The sequence below is a fragment of the Zingiber officinale genome, chromosome 9B (assembly GCF_018446385.1).
Source record: "Zingiber officinale cultivar Zhangliang chromosome 9B, Zo_v1.1, whole genome shotgun sequence".
NCBI lineage: Eukaryota > Viridiplantae > Streptophyta > Magnoliopsida > Zingiberales > Zingiberaceae > Zingiber > Zingiber officinale.
In genome coordinates, this window is record NC_056003.1 from 91,074,639 (window position 1) to 91,095,035 (window position 20,397).

General features: G+C 43.0%; 1 protein-coding gene across 1 annotated transcript; it reads right to left on the minus strand.

The window, feature by feature from the left end:
• Positions 1 to 2,968: 2,968 nt before the first annotated feature.
• On the minus strand, positions 2,969 to 5,613 carry LOC122024913 (ARMADILLO BTB ARABIDOPSIS PROTEIN 1-like). The gene has a single exon (XM_042583649.1). It carries the CDS (start codon positions 5,185 to 5,187, stop codon positions 3,523 to 3,525), a length of 1,665 nt encoding a protein of 554 aa, XP_042439583.1. The 5' UTR covers positions 5,188 to 5,613; the 3' UTR covers positions 2,969 to 3,522.
• Positions 5,614 to 20,397: the final 14,784 nt, after the last annotated feature.

Here is a 20,397-nt window from a genome sequence, read left to right on the forward strand (position 1 = left end):
AGGGCCTATTTAGCTCAGCAGAAGCTCGGGCGGGACTCGTGTTATTCCTTCGTTAGGGTTGATGATGGCGTCGTTTAGACGCCTCTCTATCTTCCTCCTTCCGATCGGTTGACCGACGTCTATGATGTCGATTAGGTGATGGTGACCGATGATGATATCCTCGTGGAGCCGGTCGACTTGCAATCGGAGTCAGATCATAGCAATCGCGCGTATTGTGCGTCGTCGACTGATGGAAGGAGCAGAATAGTGGTGTACATACCTTGCCTTTTGCAGCCTTTGGCCGACTGGCTGCTACATGCTGCACAGCATGTGTCCTCGGCTCTTAGTGTCTCTGGGCTCCTCCCGATCGAGGCCCCTTTAGGAGTTGATGGCTACTCGATGGTCGTCGTTCGAGCGCTGCTATGGGCTCGGTAGGCGCCTCTTTTCTTCTGGACGCTTGAACTTCTTCCACGTTTATGTATTCCATGGCCCTCCTGAGCAGATGGTCGAAGTCCCTCGACGGCTTCCGGATGAGTGATTGGAAGAACTTCCCTTCGTTGAGACCTTGGACGAAGGTGTTCATTAATACTTCTGTGGAGATCAAGGGAATATCCATGGCCACCTGATTGTAGCACTGGATGTAGTCCCTCAATGCCTCCCTGGGCCCTTACTTCAAGGAGAACAGATTGATGTTGGTCTTCTGGTGACGGCGACTACTGACGAAGGGGTGTAGAAACGTCGCTCGAAAGTTTTTGAAGTTGTGGATTGATCCGTTCGACAATCTCTTGAACTAACGTTGCGTTGATCTGGAGAGGGTGGTGAGGAAGACTCGACACTTCACCCCGTCCGTGTACTGATGAAGTGTGACCGCGTTATCAAACTTGGCCAAGTGGTCGTCCGGATTGGTAGTTCCATTGTATTCTTCCATCGCCAGCGGGGTGTAGTGTCTCAGCAGAGGGTCATCTAGAATCCCTTGTGAGAATTGTTGATTGATCCGCTCGAGCGAATCATCTTCCCTTGACACCTTACCTTTTCGCGCGTCTCGAACGCGTGCGTCATCCGAGGAGGACCCCCGATCCTTGTCAACTCGACCTCGTTCCTTTGATGGAATCCGAAACATCTGGTCGGCTTCTTGTTTTGTCCCCAAATGGATACATGCTCCGCTTGGTCTCCATATCCTTCTTGATGCCCTGCTGCTGATGCCGTGGGTTCATGCGCTTGACGTTCGACCAACGTTTGTTGTTGTTGTTGTTGCTCCACTATCCTTGCCGCTCGGGCTTGTATAAGCATATCGAGCTCCTTCTTTGTCGGCGTCACCGTGGTGAGTCGTCCAACGTCCTCCATCTTCTTGTTTCGGATGCAGGCTACGTTCCCACAGACGACACCAAAATGATCCTTTCCGAAAATGGGAGGTTGGAAAGCTGAGGATGTGGCTGCTGCGTTGACTGGATGTAGACCGCGTCTCACTCTGCAAAACAAGCAATGTCAGTGTCGAGTCAGGAAAGGGGTCTCCAGCGGTGTTCCTCCGACGTTCAAGTCAGTCACCGAAAGTGTAGAAGAAAGCAGAACAACAGTAACACAAGCGCAAACAATAATAACGTGTACCTCTGCCGGTGCTTGGATCCTCTTTTATATATAGCCCTGGTGGGCAATGTGCATGCTCCTCGAGGCGTGTACACGTTCTCCAGTGTGTCATATGAAAGGATCTGTTAGGAAAATGCTTCTGATACCATCCTTAACAGGATATGTATATCCCTAACAAGACAATAGAACTTTCCGTCGTACGATCCGCCTGTTGACCATGCCTCGTTTCAGCGGCACTATTTTCCAAAAAGATATCGAGAGATATAACAATGGTTTCACTGCTTGGCAGAGCGGGGTAGCCGATCGGTCGGGACTCCTCCGTTCTGTCGGCCTCATAGAGATAACAATGTTCTCACTGTTTGGCAGAGCGGGGTAGCCGATCGGCCGGGACTCCTTTGCTCTATCGACCTCAGAGAGATAACAATGCTCCCACTGCTTGGCCGAGCGGGGTAGCCGCTCGGCCGAGACTCCTCTGTTTTGTCGACCTTAGCTGATCTTCCTTATGGTGACTAGGAGTAGTAGCTTGTCCATCCCGTTCGAATAAGTTTTTTGGTCTCCTCAGTGTCCTGTCGCGCCGCGCTGAGCGTCTAGCTATCTTACTGCATTATCCGCTCGGACACTGATTGACTCAACCGACCGTTGTAGTCTCTTGTCGATTGGACATTGATTGTCCCGACCGGCCATTGTAGTCGAGCCTTTTGATACTCTGATGTTGACCATCTTGACTTTAATCTCTACCTTGACATTTGACCTGTGTCGGGCAGACCCTCCTTATCGCCGCATCAGTCGTGTTCACATAACTCTAAGCTTCTGAATGCAAAGATCGGTTTGCTACTAATCTTCTATCGAATAGTTCATAGATAAATTTCAGATTGACAAACAAAAGCAAGAAGAGGATCAGCATTCTGGCAATGAAAATGTACTTGCATTCGACTGGCTATGTTTCTTTTACTTGACTGTTTAGCAATCTCATACTACTCATCAATCTTGCATCTTTCTTGAAATCAGCCACTACAACCTCACGAAAATCAAGCACTGCTTCTGGAAATCGAAACTATTAAGAATCAGTTGAAGAGAATTAAGGATGTTTCAGGCGATATTTCTCTTCTTGAGCTGATACAACATGGGGGAGGACTATGAGTAGTAAAAAAACAAAAGTGAAACTGTCGTACTGAGGAGTTGAAAGTTGATCTCAAACAAAATTGCAGGTTTGCAGAGAAGAAAGAGACCGAGCTCAACATGGAGAAGAACTGCACCGCAGAGCTGAATGCTGCTCAGAAAGCAGGAAAGAAAGGGTATAGTTCTGTTTTTGCCGCAACTCTTGCTGCTGTGCTATCTCAAAGAGCAGAACTGGAAACTTATAATTGAGCTTCGCGATACAACAAAAGTGGTCCATGTTGCCGGAGAGCTTCTTGTGCAGCTGCGAGAAGCAGAAGCTGTGGCCTACCAAGCTGAGGTTAGTTCAAGGCTCATCATTTATCAAATATCTTCTTCCCTTTCTACATTCTAGTTAAGGCTGATCTACTCCAGATGGTCCAACCAACAAATAAATGAAAGATTATTTCAAAAAAGTCAGTCAACCATAGGACCCAGGAAATCTTTAAAGAGCCCATGCAACTTTTGTTTGCCCTCAACTGTTCATGCAATCAGCATTGCATCACTGATGAGATTAAACTATATTGACCCACCATTAATCAATGATTAAAAATCTCCGTGGTTAAGAATTATATAACTTAAGACTAAGAGCCCTACCTACTCCCAAGGCAAAAGTAGTCATTGATAATTTTCAAAGCAACGAGAAATTGTGCTTGAATGACTCAACAATCTTAAGCCGACACACATGTGATTAGTACAATTTCATCTTCAGAAAGATTCAAGAGGCTGATAACAATTTGCTGAGGCAGTGTTATTGTTATATACACATGGAGTATCCTCAAGCTCAGTGTCCATACTTGTCAGTCAAGTTCTTGGAAATACTCCCAGTATCTTTCCTCTTCCCAAGTCCTCAAGCAACTTCTTTGCCCGATCCACCTCCATGATCGCAAGTTTCTGCAAGTACCCGCAGGCTCCGGCCGCCACCATCTGCTTCCTACACTTTCTTGACTTTGAAATCGATACCAGTATTGAAATTGGGAACTTCTTATCGACAAGAACTGAGTGATCGAGGAGCTGAACGATGTTTACTATTCCCTTCTCCTCCTTCCTCAGCAATCTCTGATACACAGGGAATGACATCAGAGAAGCCACAACCTTTGCAGCAACTTCCTTTTCCTCCATGGATTTTGCTTCCAGCATCCGCACCAGGGGAGTGACTGCGCCCTCAAACTCCTTCCTCGCCCTCCCAAAAACTGAAGATAATTCAGCTACTGCCATGGCTGCCTCTGTTCTTGCTCCTGGCCTGGAGCTCTCCAGTGCGCTGGTGACGCGGAGAAGGAAGCCGGAGGCGGCGATGGCCTCTGCTATGTACCTGAAACATGCCAAGTTTCTTACTAAGCGAATTCCCAGCTCAAGATTTTGATGCTCTCCTGCTTCAACTGCTTCCCAGTAGTTCTTCAGGGATTCCAAAGCCCCTTCTTTGAAGATGGATACTTTTATGTTTTGGGATTCTTCACTAGAAGATAGATTGCAGAGGCAGCTGAGGGCGTTCTCTCGGGCAAGAGGTGTTCCGGACGCTAAAACTCCGACGATGACCGGGACTCCATTCTCTTCGGCGAATTTTTGCCGGAGTTCTTGCGCCGCGGCGAGATTTTTCAGCACCGCGGCGGCGGCTGCCTGGGCGGAGGAGGGAGTTCCACCGCGGCAGATCTCTAGGAGTGCTGCGATCCCGCCGCGGGACCCGATGATGAGGGCATTGTCCCTGGTCTGGGTTAGGGTTTGCAAGGCGAGGCAAGCCTTCTCCTTGGCGACGCCACCGTCCGACTCGAGGACGCGGGCGAGGTGGTGGAGAAGGGGCAGGCCCTCCGTGGTCAGGAGGTGGTGGCAGCTTGGCACGGCGGAGATCCTCGCGATCGCCGCCGCGGCCTTCTCCCTCGCCTCGTGGCAGGACGCGGCGACGGAGACGGAGTCGAGGAGGCGGACAAGCGCCGGCACCGCGCCCTGTTCGACGGTCGCCATGACGTTCTTGTCGTCGCGGAGGAGGTCGAGGAGAGAATCCAGCGCGGCGATCCTCGACTCGGGGCTCCCGATCTGAAGCCGAATCACGAGGCTCCGGGCCTCCTCCCGCACAGGCTCTCGGTGCCGACTCCCTTCCTCCGGCGGGTCGAAAAGAGCGTCGCTGCGGCGGAGAACATCGGCGTCTGCGGCGAGCTGCTGAAGGGCCGCGGAGGCGGCGGCAATGTTGCTCTGGGTGTGGAGCCGAGCGGAAGGAGGGTCAGGGGTGCGGCAGAGAACGGCGAGGTCAAGAGCGGAGGATGCAGCTTGGAGAAGGGAGCAGAGGAGTTCGGCGACGAGGGGGAAAGACTTGAGACGATCGAGGTCATCTAGGGCAGCGGAGAGGCGGGCAGCGGAGACGGAGACGGAGGACCAACGGCCGCGGAACGATTGGACGTCTTCCGCGGCGGCAGAGAGGGAGGTGAGGAGGCGGCGGAGTTCCTCCCCGTCTCCGGTAGGTTCTGCATCGACCATGGCGGATCGGTTAGCGGACCCGACTCCAGCAAGCAATCAGTGTGATGAGTTGCGTTCTCAATGAAAATATGAAATCTAAAGACTCAAACCATCCGAAAGCTAAGAATAAAGAACCATATTCCCTGCGGAGTAAACACCCCCAGTTTCGACCACTAGGCCCCTTACGGATGACCTATTGCATGGTTTGTCAGTTGGGTATAGAGATGAGAAGAAAAATGATTGGTTTATTATTGTTACATGCTTCCTTTTAACTTTTTAATGCTGCCTTTTTAAAAACTTTCTGTGAATATTCTTTTGGTAAAAATTAAAAGGAATTTTTTAATATATATATATTTCAAAAAGATGGATAAACATCAAATGAGCCTCTATCATTTACTATTTTTAATTAAAATCAAATGAGCATTTTGTACTGCTTTTAAAGTGATATATCTAAAATATAGTTGATTATTTGATTTGGAGAAACTGATATCTAGTTTTTATAACGGGTAGAAGTTAACAATTAATTTTTATAATATATTATTTGATCATTTAGTCATGTAAAAATTAATAACAAGCAGAAGTAAGATGCTAACTTTTACAATAGGGAGAAGTTAACAATTAGCTTTAAATATTATCCAAGATAGTTGTTAATTTTTATAATAGTGATTTTATATCATTTTAATTTTGTTTATTTGAGTGATAATTCATTAAAATAATATTTCAACGAGTGAAATAAATAATTAAGACTTCATGATACTTATTATATTTAAAATAATATTATTTGATCACGTCGACCATGTAAAAATTAATATTTAATTTTTAAAACATGCAAAAGTTAATTGTTAATTTCTACAACGTGTAAAAGCTAGTTGTTAGTGTTGGACCTCGTGATTATTTTGATGTGATCAATCAAGTTAGGTTGAGTCATGTTTTGTTTTAATCCCTATATCTAAGTGTGCATGAGCTTAGGAGCACAGGAAGTCGAGTGGAAGACATAGTTAGCGAGAAGGATGACACGGGAAGGGAGCCGACGGGCTTGGTGCGTCCGAGGGACGAAAGGGTTGCGGAAGAGTACATCGGTGGACGAGAAAACGTACGTGACGTTCGAGGGACGAGAAGTCAGAGCGGAAGCCTGCTCGAGGAGAAGGCTGGAAATTGGGTTCGGTGAGCCCTATTTCGGTGATCGAAATCACCCAGGAGATTGCAACAGCAAAGGAGCGAAATGGAGCTGCAAGTGTTACTGGAGGCCCCTTTAAAGGCTGTTGAAGGCGCTTCCGCGCCTTTTGTGGGAGGTGTCTTCGATGAACAGTGCGAAGGCGCCTTCCAAGGCTATGGAAGGCGTCTTCGGCCAATCAAACTAGCTGTTTGCAAGTGGATAAAGCTTTATCCACTTGCTATGTTGGAGGCGCCTGTTAGAATGTACACTAAAAGTCTAGCTTTTTGTATAAACATTTGTTTTGAAATAAGAATCACATTGGTCAAATGTCTACATTTATGCTAAGTGTAGTTTTCCATTTAATTTATATTATAGATAACATGGTGTGAGGAGACATACAGAAGATCATGTTATCAGTTTCTTATAAATTATAAACAGTTGCTCACAACCAAGATGGAATAGGACAAACCATTGGAATGGTTGTAGTGTAATTAGGTATTAGTTTATCTTGATAAATAAATTACACTAGTACACTATGAGTGTATTGAGCAGGACCATTTGAGGTAGTATCTTTTTATACTGACTATATAAAAGAACAAAATCTCTGTTATTATGGAAGTGTGTACTCTTAATCATGATATAATAACAAGCACATATACTTAATATTTATTCCTTTAATTTATCAAAGGGTGTGATTTAGCTCGTTAAATCAATAAGCCCGATAAGTTGGGAAATGATATTATTTATATGGTGTGTTGTTGATTATAGAATGAAATTGTGTCCTAGTAATCCAGATTGATGATGCCCCCTTGAGGAGCTCATAAGCATTGTCATGTAAACCCTGCAGGTGGACTTAGTCCGACATGACGATAAGGTTGAGTGGTACTACTCTTGGAGTTAGATATTAATTAAGTGAGTTATCAGTAACTCATTTAATTAGTGGGCATTCAATATCTTAAACACAGGGAGACTAACACACTCATAATAAGAAGGAGCTCATATTGTAATATGGGATTGGTGCGGTAGTGCAATAATAACTCTTAAGTGAATGAGATATTATTGATGAACTTGAGTTGGGTGTTCGGGGCAAACATGAGAAGCTCAAGCTCATCGGGAGACCAAAGTCAATTCCTCCTCTCGGTCCCTATTGTTGCCTCTTATATAAAGTCTTATATCTACCCAAAGTCTAGCTTCTTAAGGCCCAAGTTAGGGCCGGCCAAGCCTTGTTTGGAGACCAAGCAAGGGGTCGGCCAAGCTAAGCTTGGAGCCCAAGCTAGGGTCGGCCAAAGCCTTGCTTGGTGCCCAAGCAAGGGGCCAGCTACACCATGTAGAGAAGGAAGTTTTATTTTGTAAAATCTTTCCTTTTATAGAAGATTTAAAAGGATAAAAGGATAATTTTAATATAAAACTTTCCTTTTTTAGATCGGTTATAAAAGGAAATAAAAGGGAGTTTTTTTTATTTGGTTAAAAACTTTCCTTTTATGTTGGTTTAAAAGAGAGTTTTAAATTTTAAGATCTTTCCTTTTATAATTTTCTACAAAGGAATAAAAGATAGATTTGAAATCTTTCCTTATTTGTAGTTATCTATAATGTGAAAGAAAAAATTTTAATTTTTAATAAAACTTTCCTTTTGTAACCATGTTTTATTTTAAATCTTTTCTTTTATAGATATTCATAAAAGGATTTAAAAGAGAGAGATTTTAATTTATAAAATATTCCTTTTATAACTATCCATAGAAGAGACTTTAAAAGAGAGATTTTAATTTTTGTTTAAAATTTTTCCTTACTTGGAGCACAAGCATGTGAGCGGCCATGTTATAGGAGAAAAGAAAGTTTTATTTTTTTGTTACAAAACTTTTCTTTTTTGCCAAGACCAAGGATTATAAAAGAGGAGGGGGTGTCTCACCCCACAACACATCTTCTATTCCTCTCTTCCAATCCTTGGTGGTCGGCCCTTGTCCTTCTCTCTTCTCCTTTTGTTTTCCCTATTGGTGGCCGGCGACATCTTGTGAGGAGATCTCTTGGTGGCCGGTTGCTTGAAGGAGAAGAAGAAGAGAAGGAAGCTCTCTTGTCTAACATCCCTTGGAGGATAGTTGGTGGCCGGATCTTGGAAGCTTTGGAAAAAGCTTGGCTGGACTACCTCTTGGAAGATCGTCGCCCACACGACGTTCAAGAGAAGGAGAGGAATACAATAGAAGATCAAGAGGTCTATAAGCTACGAAAGGTATAACTAGTTATTAGTTTCCGCATCATGACTAGTTCATCCTTTTGTATAGATCTTATAAAACCAAACACAAGAGGTTAACTGTTTTATGTTATCATTTTTGTTATTGATTTCGTTTTTCGATTTCATATTTCGATAATGTGTTTCTATTGAGGTCTCTATAGTTAAATCTAATTTACTGTAAGAAGTTAAATATCCGATTTCTTTGAAAGGCTTTGTCTAGGCAGTGGTGAATGATCTCATACTCAAGAAGGTCTAGTGTCTCGTCACGTTTGACCTTGAAGTCGATCTTTGAAATAGATATTTGATAACTTCTGTAATATGGTTTAACTTAGGAAGATCACATCGGTTGAACTTGGAGTAAGAATGTTAAGTTTCGTTCCCAATCCAAGTTTAACTTCTAAAGAGAAATTTGGATTAATAATGTTAAACATCGTTTGCAATCCAAATTTAACTTTAGTAGAACACATGGGTAGCTAGGATAGTTCTATGCTTGTATAAATTTTTATACAGGGGAACTACGACAGTATTCCGAGTAGCAACGAACAACGCCTTCCAAGCCCTTTGGAGGCACCTTCAAGCTTCAGATAAAATTTCCCAGGGGTTATAAAAAAAACCCCTAGACCTAGGAAATCAACAAAAACTTGAGAACAACTACTGTAATCATTTCCTAATTTTTTTAAAGCTTTTCAAATAGTATAAGAGGCTTCTCCGCCTACAGAGAAGGAGATTTTTCTAGTAGAGTTTTGCAACTGCTTTGGATTAACAATCACTAGGTTGTAACTGTTGGGTTCGTCGGGCCGCGAAAACCGCTTTTTCGCGTCGCGGAAACCCCGAGTCACCCAAAGCCATGGATCTCGTGCAAAGATTCGTAAACAAAATTTATCGAAAAACCTTTTTCTTGTACGAGTTTGTAAAAACTTTATATCTACACTAGATGAAAGTTATACCTTCGAAGCGAGCCCTTTCGCGTTCCCGCTCGTCCAAGGAGTTGCCGGATCTCTAGACCGTCAAGCGTCGGTCCTCTAGAAGTATCCACACGGACACGTAGGTGGAGAAAACCTTACGCAAAGGTGTGCTAGCACCTTGGTAAGATTCGACCAAGGTAAGGAGGAGAGGGAGAGGAAGAGCTTCAAGAGGAGGAAGAAGAAGATACACCACTTGAATGGAAAAATGAAATCCACACCAATCCACAAGTGGCCGGCCACTCTACCTTGTGAAAACTCCCAAATTAATTGCATTAATTGCAATTAATATGAAGTTATTAAGAAAATGACTTTGTAACTTCCATGAGGTGGCAACCATGATGATGTGGTGCATCATCATTGGTCCACATCAATGCCAACTCACCAATGAGGTGGCATAAAGTCAAGTCAAACTTGACTTTTAAACTTCCTCTCAAGTCAAGTCAAACTTGACCAAATCTCTTCTATGGTTGATCTAATCTAACCATTTGATTCAAGCCAACTTAATATAATGAATCTAATTCATTAAATTAAGTTGATTTAATGAGTCATAATCTAAATTAGACTCATTGAATACATGAATCAACTTGAGTCCAACTCAAGTTAGCCCAATTAGGATTACTCTTAATCCAATTTGATTCATCAAATGAATCTAATCCTCTTGGTTCATCATATGAACCTAATCTCCATCTAATTGTTCTTAGTGTGTGACCCTATAGGTTCTTGTAACGTTGGCAATGCCCTAAACACATTTAGGAGCATAAGTAATGAGCGGTATCTAGCAACACATCATTACTACCCAAGTTACAAGAATGTCGAGATCCGACATCATCTTGTGACTACCAATTGTGACTCTTTACAAAATAATGACAAGTGTCCTTCTATCCTAGACATCTAGATTGATCAATATGAGGCATAGACCGTGTCATCCTCTAATCAATCTAAATCTTGAACCCCAAGTAGACTCACTCAATCAAATGAGCTCAACATCTCATGTTGACTCATTTGGGCATGACCATGCACTTAGTGGTCTCACTCTATCAAGAATATTGATGTCGCTCCCGTCATATGGGAGGGATAGATCCCATCTACATCACTCACATCCCTCTGCATAATTTGTTACATACCCGGTAATCGCCTTTATAGTCCACCCAATTACGGGTGACGTTTGACGAAACCAAAGTACATAACTCCTTATGTAGGGATCCATTGTGACTTTAGGTCTAAGGACTAATAGTCATACTAATAGCCACATGAGAAAGTATATGACACTCATATAACGATCCATGATACTTTCTCATGGCGGGTCATTCAGTATACATGCTCCAATGTATACCCATGTGTCAGCTTGATATCTCTATATCCATGACTTGTGAGATCAAGTCATCGAGCTGACCTACATGCTAGTCTTATTGCATTAACATTGTCCCTGAATGTTAATACTCGACTAGAAATGATTTAGAGTAGTGTTCCCTATATCATCTCACTATCGATTTAACTAATCGATTGATATAGGTATGAACCTTCTACTCAAGGACGCTATTATACTTAGTCTATTTGGCACTAATACAAACAAGTATAATAACCAAACAAATGCCTTTATTAAAATACAAGAATATGATACAATGAGTCCATACAATCATCAAATGATTGGCTCTAGGGCTCTAACTAACAGTAACCAAGTCAAATATGTTTGTCTCTTCTTTTTATTAGTTGTTCATTTTTGAGATTATAATTATTGTTATAGTACTACTAATCTTAGTTGGAAAAAGAGAAAGGTTTTTATTTTTCTTTTACAGACGTCGCGTCCTCTTACCGGCCCCGCTGCGCCAACAGCTAGCTTTTATAATGATGACTTTATATCATTTTGATTTTACTTTTTTGAGTGATAACTTGATTAAAATAATATTTTAATAAGTAAACTAAACGATGGAGATTCTATGACACTCATTATATTTCAAATGAACATAATGTAATCATAATTGATATGGATATAGGTTGAGGGGTAGAGAAGAAATAACGGGGAGGAAGGAGGGCATTTCAGTCTTTTCGCAGGGTAGGACATTAAAGGGGAAAGGGCACTGTAGCAATGAGGGGGGATATGCTTCGTGCTTTGGACGCGTCCACAGAAGGAAGGAGCCAATTTCTCTCCCTCATGCTCAGCTCCTCGCCGGCGCCGGCTGCCGTTCCTCTCCACCTCGCGATGTTGCCACCGGACAGACGGCGCCTCCTCGCCGGAGGTTCTCGTCGCCGCCGCCACACGGTCTTTCCCTCTTCTCCTCTCCCTCTCCTCCTCGCGACGTCGCCGCCAGACCGACTACTGCTCCTCCCTCTCCTCCTCGCGACGCCGGCATGGGCAGACTCATCGTAGCTCCTTTGAGCAGTCTTCTCCACGTCTCTTCCATCTCGTCGCCTCCCCTATGGTTACTGGCCAGCAAACATTCCACGCCGGTTGTCTCCTCTTCAACGGACAAGCCCGTCGTCCTCTATCATGCACCCGAAAGCTCATGCACTATCTTCGACAGACCTCACACCGTCGACAGCAACAGTGCCCAGCCACCTCATCGCACAACTCCACTGCATCCATGTGGCCTTCGACACTATTGGCATATTCTCGCGGGCACTCAAACAGCCCACATGTCACCTCCCTTCTCCTTACACGTCGATAGCTCGGGCATCGTTATCGGCACCCCCACCATCGGATTTAACCACTTGACATTCGTACCTTCCACTTCATTGGTTCAATTCGCAATTTGCATGGTTGTGTGTTTTCGTCATCGATTGGGCCTCCGTGCCACTATCGCCGTTACGCTCTGATCTGACCTGTCTCTAGCCTTTGAGTTGTAGTTGTATGTCGGACTGTGTGTTTTGTATCTAGTCTTCTTGTTGTTGTTATTTCCCGGCCTGCGTGCCTAGATCCTACTCCAGTCTGTGTGCTGATGTTTTATCTCGGCCTGCGTGCCAGTATTTTATCTCGGTCTGCGTGCCAGTATTTTATCTCGGCCTACGTGTCGTTATTATCTCCGGACCTGTAGCTCGTCCTCCGGTTTCATGCCGCGTCTGACTCTACGTCGTCAGATTCAGCTCTCCATCTTGATTGGGCGTCGTCTACTCTTCCGCGTCCCGACAACTCGAGCAGCGTCCCATCCGAGGGCGCTCCCCTGGGCCAGGGTACATTATTCGTTCATATTCCATACGCATTTTCATTATTTTATGGCTCAGTCTATTACTTATATATTCGTTGGATCTGCCTCGAGCCTCGGGGTACCAGGGACCGAGGGGACCCGGTCACTGGCTGTAGGTAGCGTTGACCAGAGGACTTGGTCAACATAGAAGCCATCTCAGCATACCCCCCTCCGGGACACCGCGACTTAGTCAACATTCTATCCACCTCACCCGGCGGTCCATCTGACTTAGATTCCGGACAGGATCAATAATCAAGCGTGTAAAGTTAACGTGTAACTTCTATATGTAGCAGTTATCTGTTAGCTTCTACACGTTGTAAAAACTAGTCGATAGGTTCTACGTGTTATAAAAGCTAGCCGTTAGCTTCTACAACAACATTGAATTCAAGAATATTTCCGAGATCAAATGAGAGAGACGCAAAAGGATGCTCATATGAGATATGCTTATTTGACTTTTTTTTAGGAAAATGGCGTTAATTTGATGTTTCTATTAATTTGGAGTGCTCTTTTAATTTTTAGCCAAAAAAAAATTAAAAGGTTCTTTTTTTTTCTTCTTGAAAATATATTTATTTGGATAAAAATTAAATGGACACCCATCATTTATATTTTAATTAGATGGATGCCCCATTTCTATTAAAGTTAAATAAGTGTTTAATTTAAAGTGACTTGCCTAAAATATTAAAAATCTGATAAAATGATAGTTATTAGCAACTAGCACAAATTCTAAACATTTAGTTTTATAATGTAGTATAGGACTTCTATTACATTATGCTTATATTTTGAATTTTAATCCATTATGATTTATTATGGTAACAAAGGTGGAATCCGCCACCCTAGCGACCCCACATAGTCGACCCCACGACTATTTATAAGGAGGTAAATTGAAAAGTTATAGTTGACCAATATAGAAAGAACCTTTTTTTTCTTAGGATTGCTGATATTCAAACTCTTACCCAATGGTAGCAATCTTATTCCGCACTAGTCAACTTAATCTTACCCTAGAGCCTACAATTATAGATACTAGCTTTTACACATTATAGAATGACTTTATATTATTTTGATCTTGTTTATTTGCGTAATGACTTGATTAAAATAACATTTCAACTAGCAAAATAAATGATTGAACTTCATAACATTTTTTATATTTAAATGAACATTATCTGATCACGATCAATTGTGTAAAAGTTAACATGTAGTTTCTGTTAGGACCAAAAGTAGCTAGGCGGGGGTGAATAGCTCGTCGCGTTCGCTCGGTGCGCTTCGTTGCTTGGCGTTGCTTGTTTTTTCTTGGATGTGCAGCGGAAAATACAGAAACAAACACAAAACGCTAACACTAGGATTTTACTTGGTATCCACCTCACAAGAGGTGACTAATCCAAGGATCCACACCAACGCACACACCCTCCACTATGAATAACACTCCTTTATGGTAACTACCAAAGGCGGAGAAGCCCTACAACACTCTCAATACAAGAAGAAGAAAGGGAAATACAAGTTAAGCAAAAGCTTACAAGATGTGCAGTAAAAACCCTAACCCTAACTTCTTCCTCTTGCAATAGATCCGCCTCTTGACTTGGAAAGCCTCCAAGAACCTTCAAGAACTGGCGATCACGTGCTTGTAGAGAGCTGTGGAGGAGCTGGAATGAATCGAGAAGAGCTTGTAAAAGTTGCGAAGACCACGCTCGCTGCGGCTTTAAACCCGACGCAGCGGATCCCGATCGATTCGAATGTTCGAATCGATCGGAGAGGTTGGATCGATCCACGGATCGATCCGGCGCCTATCGCGAGAAGCGCTGGATCGATCCACGGATCGATCCGGTTATCGCGGCGAACATCCCCTCTCGATCGGCTGATCGATCGGGACCTCAGATCGATCCACGGATCGATCCGAGCTTCATCGGTCCAGAACGGATCGATCCTCTGGATCAGCGACTGGATCGATCCACGGATCGATCCGAACTTGGTTTTGCCCAAAACCAAGTCCCAAACCTCTAACCAACATCCGGTCAACCTTGACTGTTGGTACATCATGCCTCGCATCCGGTCACTCCCTCGACCTGCTAGGACTCCCCACCAAGTGTCGTCAATCCTTTGACCCACTTGGACTTTTACTCGTCGTGCAAGTATCCGGTCACTCCATCGACCTGCTGGACTTCCACCGGATGTCCGGTCAACCTTGACCCATCTCGGACTTCCTTCCTCGCCAAGTATCCACCGATCCTTTGACCTACTTGGACTTCCCAACACCGGATGTCCGATCATCCTTGATCCATCTGGATTTCCTTCCTTGCCGGCTTCACTCACTGGACTTTCACCTAGCTTCACTCACTAGGGTTTTCCATCCGCCTAGCTTCACTCACAGGACTTTCACCGGCTTCACTCACGGGACTTTCACCCAGCTTCACTCACTAGGGTTTTCCATCCGCCCAGCTTCACTCACTAGGACTTTCACCGCCACTCACGGGATTTTCCATCCGCCTAACATGCCGCTTAGGACTTTCCATCAAGTATCGACCTCGACCTACTTGACTCTTCTTGATCATCTTATTGTCAAACATCTAAACCCAAACCAAGACTCACGCTTGGTTAACCAGGTCAACCTTGACACGAGGGATGTCATGACACCCCTTTTGATGTTTGACAATACCACATATCACTTACAATCCCACATGTAAGTTATGCTAATCCTATAGCCTCCTTCTTCATGCCACTAGGTAATGAACCCATAAATTAAGCTTTTCATTCTCCCCCTAAGAGGGCAAACTCCCTCTAGGTAATGAAAACCTAACTTACTTCCTTTCATTCTCCCCCTATTGGCACACATCAACCTCTTACTAATAAAACACATCAACCCGTCTTTGGACACACATCAACCTATGCTCCAATTTTGGGCACACTTCAACAACTCCATTTGTTGAAGACTCTCCCCCTGAAGAGTTGCTCATCGTGATCACAATTTCACTCATTGTGATCAACTTAATATCGAAGGTCCCATACCCTTCATTATCCTTAACTTCTCCCTCAATGTTGACAAATACCCAACCTTGAGCATTTTCAACCACTTGAATTGCCACTTGAAATGATGAGGATATCCACTCCCCATTTATCCCCATTTCAAGTTTAAATGCTCAACCTTGAGCAAGTTCACAACAGAAGGTTAACCACCTTCCAAGGTTCATGAAAAATAATTTTCATGTCTTTAAAGAGTCCCTCCCCCTAAAGACATGGTGGAAACTTCTGTCATTGCACCAACAATGACTTGGAATCCCTAAACCTTTAGGAAACCCAGATTTAGAAGTTTTTGAGGTTCAAATGTTCAAAATTTGAAACAAACCTCAACCTAAACTTCAACTTAGCCTTCCTTTACCATTCCATCCTTGTTTTAACACGAAAACACCCTTTTTATGTATACAAATGTATTTTAAGGGTTTGGAATGAGTACCTAGACTAAAAATAGGTTCAAAGTGCTGAACTCAGGCTTTCCCAGCCAAAATCAGCAACTTGGATCGATTGGAGTTGGGTTCCAATCGATTGAACCTTTCTGAATCGATCCACTGATCGATTCAGACTACCTGGATCGATCGGCTGATCGATCCAGCGAGCTACTGCTCGCGAGATTTGCCTTCTGAATCGATTCATGGATCGATTCAGGCACTCCAATCAATTCATGGATCGATCGGAACTCTGATAGTTGCTGAAATTCCATTTCAGTCAACTTCAGAAACCCCTAGAAAATTCTACAAAAATCCAAAAATTATGAAATTTCGTGTAGACATTGTTTAGGGCATATATTATCAAGGAAAAATAGTTTTCTATGAAAATACATCATCTTTTCAAAGATTGACACAAACTTGAAAACTTGCAAAAACTTTAGTGTTTTCTTCAAGTTTGTGTCTAACTATTCAATGGTGATTACTATCAAAAGATAGCCTTCACCAAGGTTTTCCAAAATCATTTTGAAAACTTTTTCAAAACAAATATCCCACCATGTTCCTTGGGCATAATGCACATGACTTGTACATTAGCTTTCCCAATGATGGGAAAACACATATCTATGTGTTTTGATGAAACTAAAACTCAAAAGAATGCACTAAATCAACATCTTGAGTTTTGTTCATCATCCTAACATCTCACTTGTATCTAATGTGCACTAAAACACATACAAGTCATCTTATAGGTCTTTGTGAGATGTAGATTTTGGTTTTGCCCTAATCTAGGGATCATGCATATCTATCTAGGCATTTTGGAGATATTAGACACCCACCTAGGATGTCACTTGTTAATAAGTGTTGTTAAATGCCTTTTGTCCTTAATTACAATGAATTAAACTTTATGCATGATAATGTTATGACATTCATCAAAAAGAAATAATTTTCAAAAGAAAATATCCTATAACTACATGATGTATGAATGTCATGACATGATATTTTTGGATTTTTCATAATAAAACATGAACGCAAAAATAGACATGATGTCATGACATATGATGGGCAAACAATCATGGCAAGATTTAGCATAAATAAAATATACCTAGATTAACTATCTAAGTATCCTTAAAACCTTAGCTAAACTTACAACTTAAACCTAGATTGCCCTAAAGTGCTTCAAGAAAATGTCAAAGCCTAAATTGACATTTCTAATTCCCTTGATTAATTTATGCCAGTCGAAATTAAGCATATCCTCAAATGTTGGCATATTTCATTTTTCCACAAGAGTAGCACTTCAAAGTTAAGGCCCAGATTGCCTTAAATTTCCTAAGAACATACCAAAATCCCAACTTGGTAGCTCTTATGAATTTCCCAATATGTGCCTTTTAAGATTAAAATCAAATTTTCACCACTAGGCACATTTTACTCTTTCAAGGAGTAAATAATAATTCCATTTCATTTTCAAAGGTTAACAAAAACCTTGAAAATGCTCCTTGAGTGTCAATTTCCTCAAAGTTGGGTTAACTACCCTTCTAATCGGAGTTGACACTCTCTAACCCATCTATGGGGTAGAGAAGATGCTCCTAGGAACCCAACACCTATTGGTGCTCCTTGGATGCTCTAGGTACTCACTAGGGATAACTTCCCTAGATACCTTCCTAGTGACCTTGTTGGGCTTCTTAGAAGCCTTGGTCACATTTTCTAGGTCAACCCTAGGGATAGCCTCCCTTGTGACCTTGTTAGTGACTTTCTTAGACTTCTTAGAAGTCTTAGTCACTTTGGTTGCAAAAATACTCTTAGGGATGACTTCCCTAGTATTCTTGACTTGACCACTAAACCTAGGGTTTGTTCCATAACTATATGGAACCCTATGATAACTAGGCACATCCTTCTTAGCCTTTGGTTTGTATCCCAAACCTCTATGGCTATTTGATGGCTTTGACTTTCCTAGCCCTAGGTTTTGCTCATTTTGCCCTTTTAGGATATTTTCCATCCTTTTTAGGGTCTTTTCAATTTTATCAAGTCTTGATCTCAAGACTTGATTTTCTATCATTAAATCCTTAGAATTTGGTTTTTCATTAAGTCCATGAGCATTTTTGTTTCTAGGCTTGTATCTACAATCCTTAGAGTTCTTGCCTAGACTTTTACCTACATTCCTAGCCTTAGGGGTAGTAGTTTTGGCATGTAGGGCCACATGCTTTTCCTTAAAGCCCTCATGCTTCCTATTCTTATGGTAAATCGCATTAAAATGATAAAAATTAGAACTATCATGCTTTTTACCATAATTTAAAGGAGTAGGCTCAATAAATGTTACCTTCTTCTTTACCTTGGAGGCTCCCCCTTGACTAATGCCTCCTTGAGCCTTGACCATCTTCTTCCCCTTGAGGCATTGACTCCGGTAATGCCCCTTTTGATTGCAAGAGAAGCATATAATATGCTCCTTGCTCTTCTTTGTGTTGGGGATGGTCTCCTTGGGCTTCACCTTGCCCTTTGGTGCCACTTGGCCCTTCTTCTTGGCTAATTTAGGACACTTGCTCTTGTAGTGCCCATGTTCCCTACACTCAAAGCATATAATATGATTTTTATTATTAATTGAAATATTTATACCTTTGCTTGTAGGGGTGGCATCTTTTTCTTTGGATCCGGAGGTAGAAGCTTCCTCTTGATCGGACCTTGATTCTCCTCCATTTGATTTTTCTTGACTTGTGGAGGTATAAGCTTCTTCCTCCTCTTCTTCTCTTGACCCGGATGTAGAAGCTTCTCCTTCTTCTTGATCCGGTGTCACCAAGGATTGCTCCCCCTCAATCCTAGAGGTGGAGGCTTCATCATCAATATGAAACAAGGAGTATGCTCCCTCCTTGTTCCCTTCGTTGCATTCCCTTGAGGATGAAGCTTCTTGGATTTCCTCTTCTTCGGAGGTTGAGCATCTCTCAACCTCGGAGTCCTCCTCTTGGTCTTGCTCCAAAGAGTCACCCTCTTTAGATACTTCTTGATTCGGTACAGTGGAGGGGATCTCTTCATGAAGCTTGGCCAATTTGCTCCATAAATCCTTTGCATCTTCAAATTCTCCAATTTTGCAAAGGATGGTGCTTGGCAATAGATTGACCAAAAGCTTGGTCACTTTGTTATTGGCCTCGCACCTTTGGACTAGCTCCGGGCTCCATTTGCTTTTCTTTAGAACTTTGCCCTTGGAATTTGTTGGAGCTTCGAAGCCTTCCGTAAGAGCAAACCATTGCTCTATCTCCATCATAAGAAAGTTTTCGATTCTTGATTTCCAAGAATCGAAGCTCGTGGAGGTGTATGGTGGAGCCACCCTCGTGTCAAATCCAAGTCCATCTTGGAATTGCATCTTGAAGTTGAGCTTGTGAATTCTTTGACTTGATGAATTTGCTTCAACTTCTTCACCCTCTAGCTTTTCTTGTTACGCTTGACCCTTCCGGCGATGATTCCGGTGAAGAGCGGCCTCGCTCTGATACCACTTGTTAGGACCAAAAGTAGCTAGAGGGGGGGGGTGAATAGCTCGTCGCGTTCGCTCGGTGCGCTTCGTTGCTTGTTTCTTCTTGGATGTGCAGCGGAAAATACAGAAACAAACACAAAACGCTAACACTAGGATTTTACTTGGTATCCACCTCACAAGAGGTGACTAATCCAAGGATCCACACCAACGCACACACCCTCCACTATGAATAACACTCCTTTATGGTAACTACCAAAGGCGGAGAAGCCCTACAACACTCTCAATACAAGAAGAAGAAAGGGAAATACAAGTTAAGCAAAAGCTTACAAGATGTGCAGTAAAAACCCTAACCCTAACTTCTTCCTCTTGCAATAGATCCGCCTCTTGACTTGGAAAGCCTCCAAGAACCTTCAAGAACTGGCGATCACGTGCTTGTAGAGAGCTGTGGAGGAGCTGGAATGAATCTGAGAAGAGCTTGTAAAAGGATGCCGAAGACCACGCTCGCCTGCGGCTTTAAACCCGACGCAACGGTCGGATCCCGATCGATTCGAATGTTCCGAATCGATCGGGGAGGCTTTGGATCGATCCAGAGGATCAGTGCGTATTCAGAAGCGCCGATCGATCCACGGATCGATCCAGCGCTTATCGCGCGAAGCGGCCGCATCGATCGATCGGGGGACCTCGATCGATCCATGGATCGATCCGAGCTTCTGATAGTGGAGAATGCGGATCGATCCACCGATCGATCACCTGATCGATCCAGAGGATCCGAACTTGGTTTTGCCCAAACCAAGTCCCAAACCTCCTAACCAACAT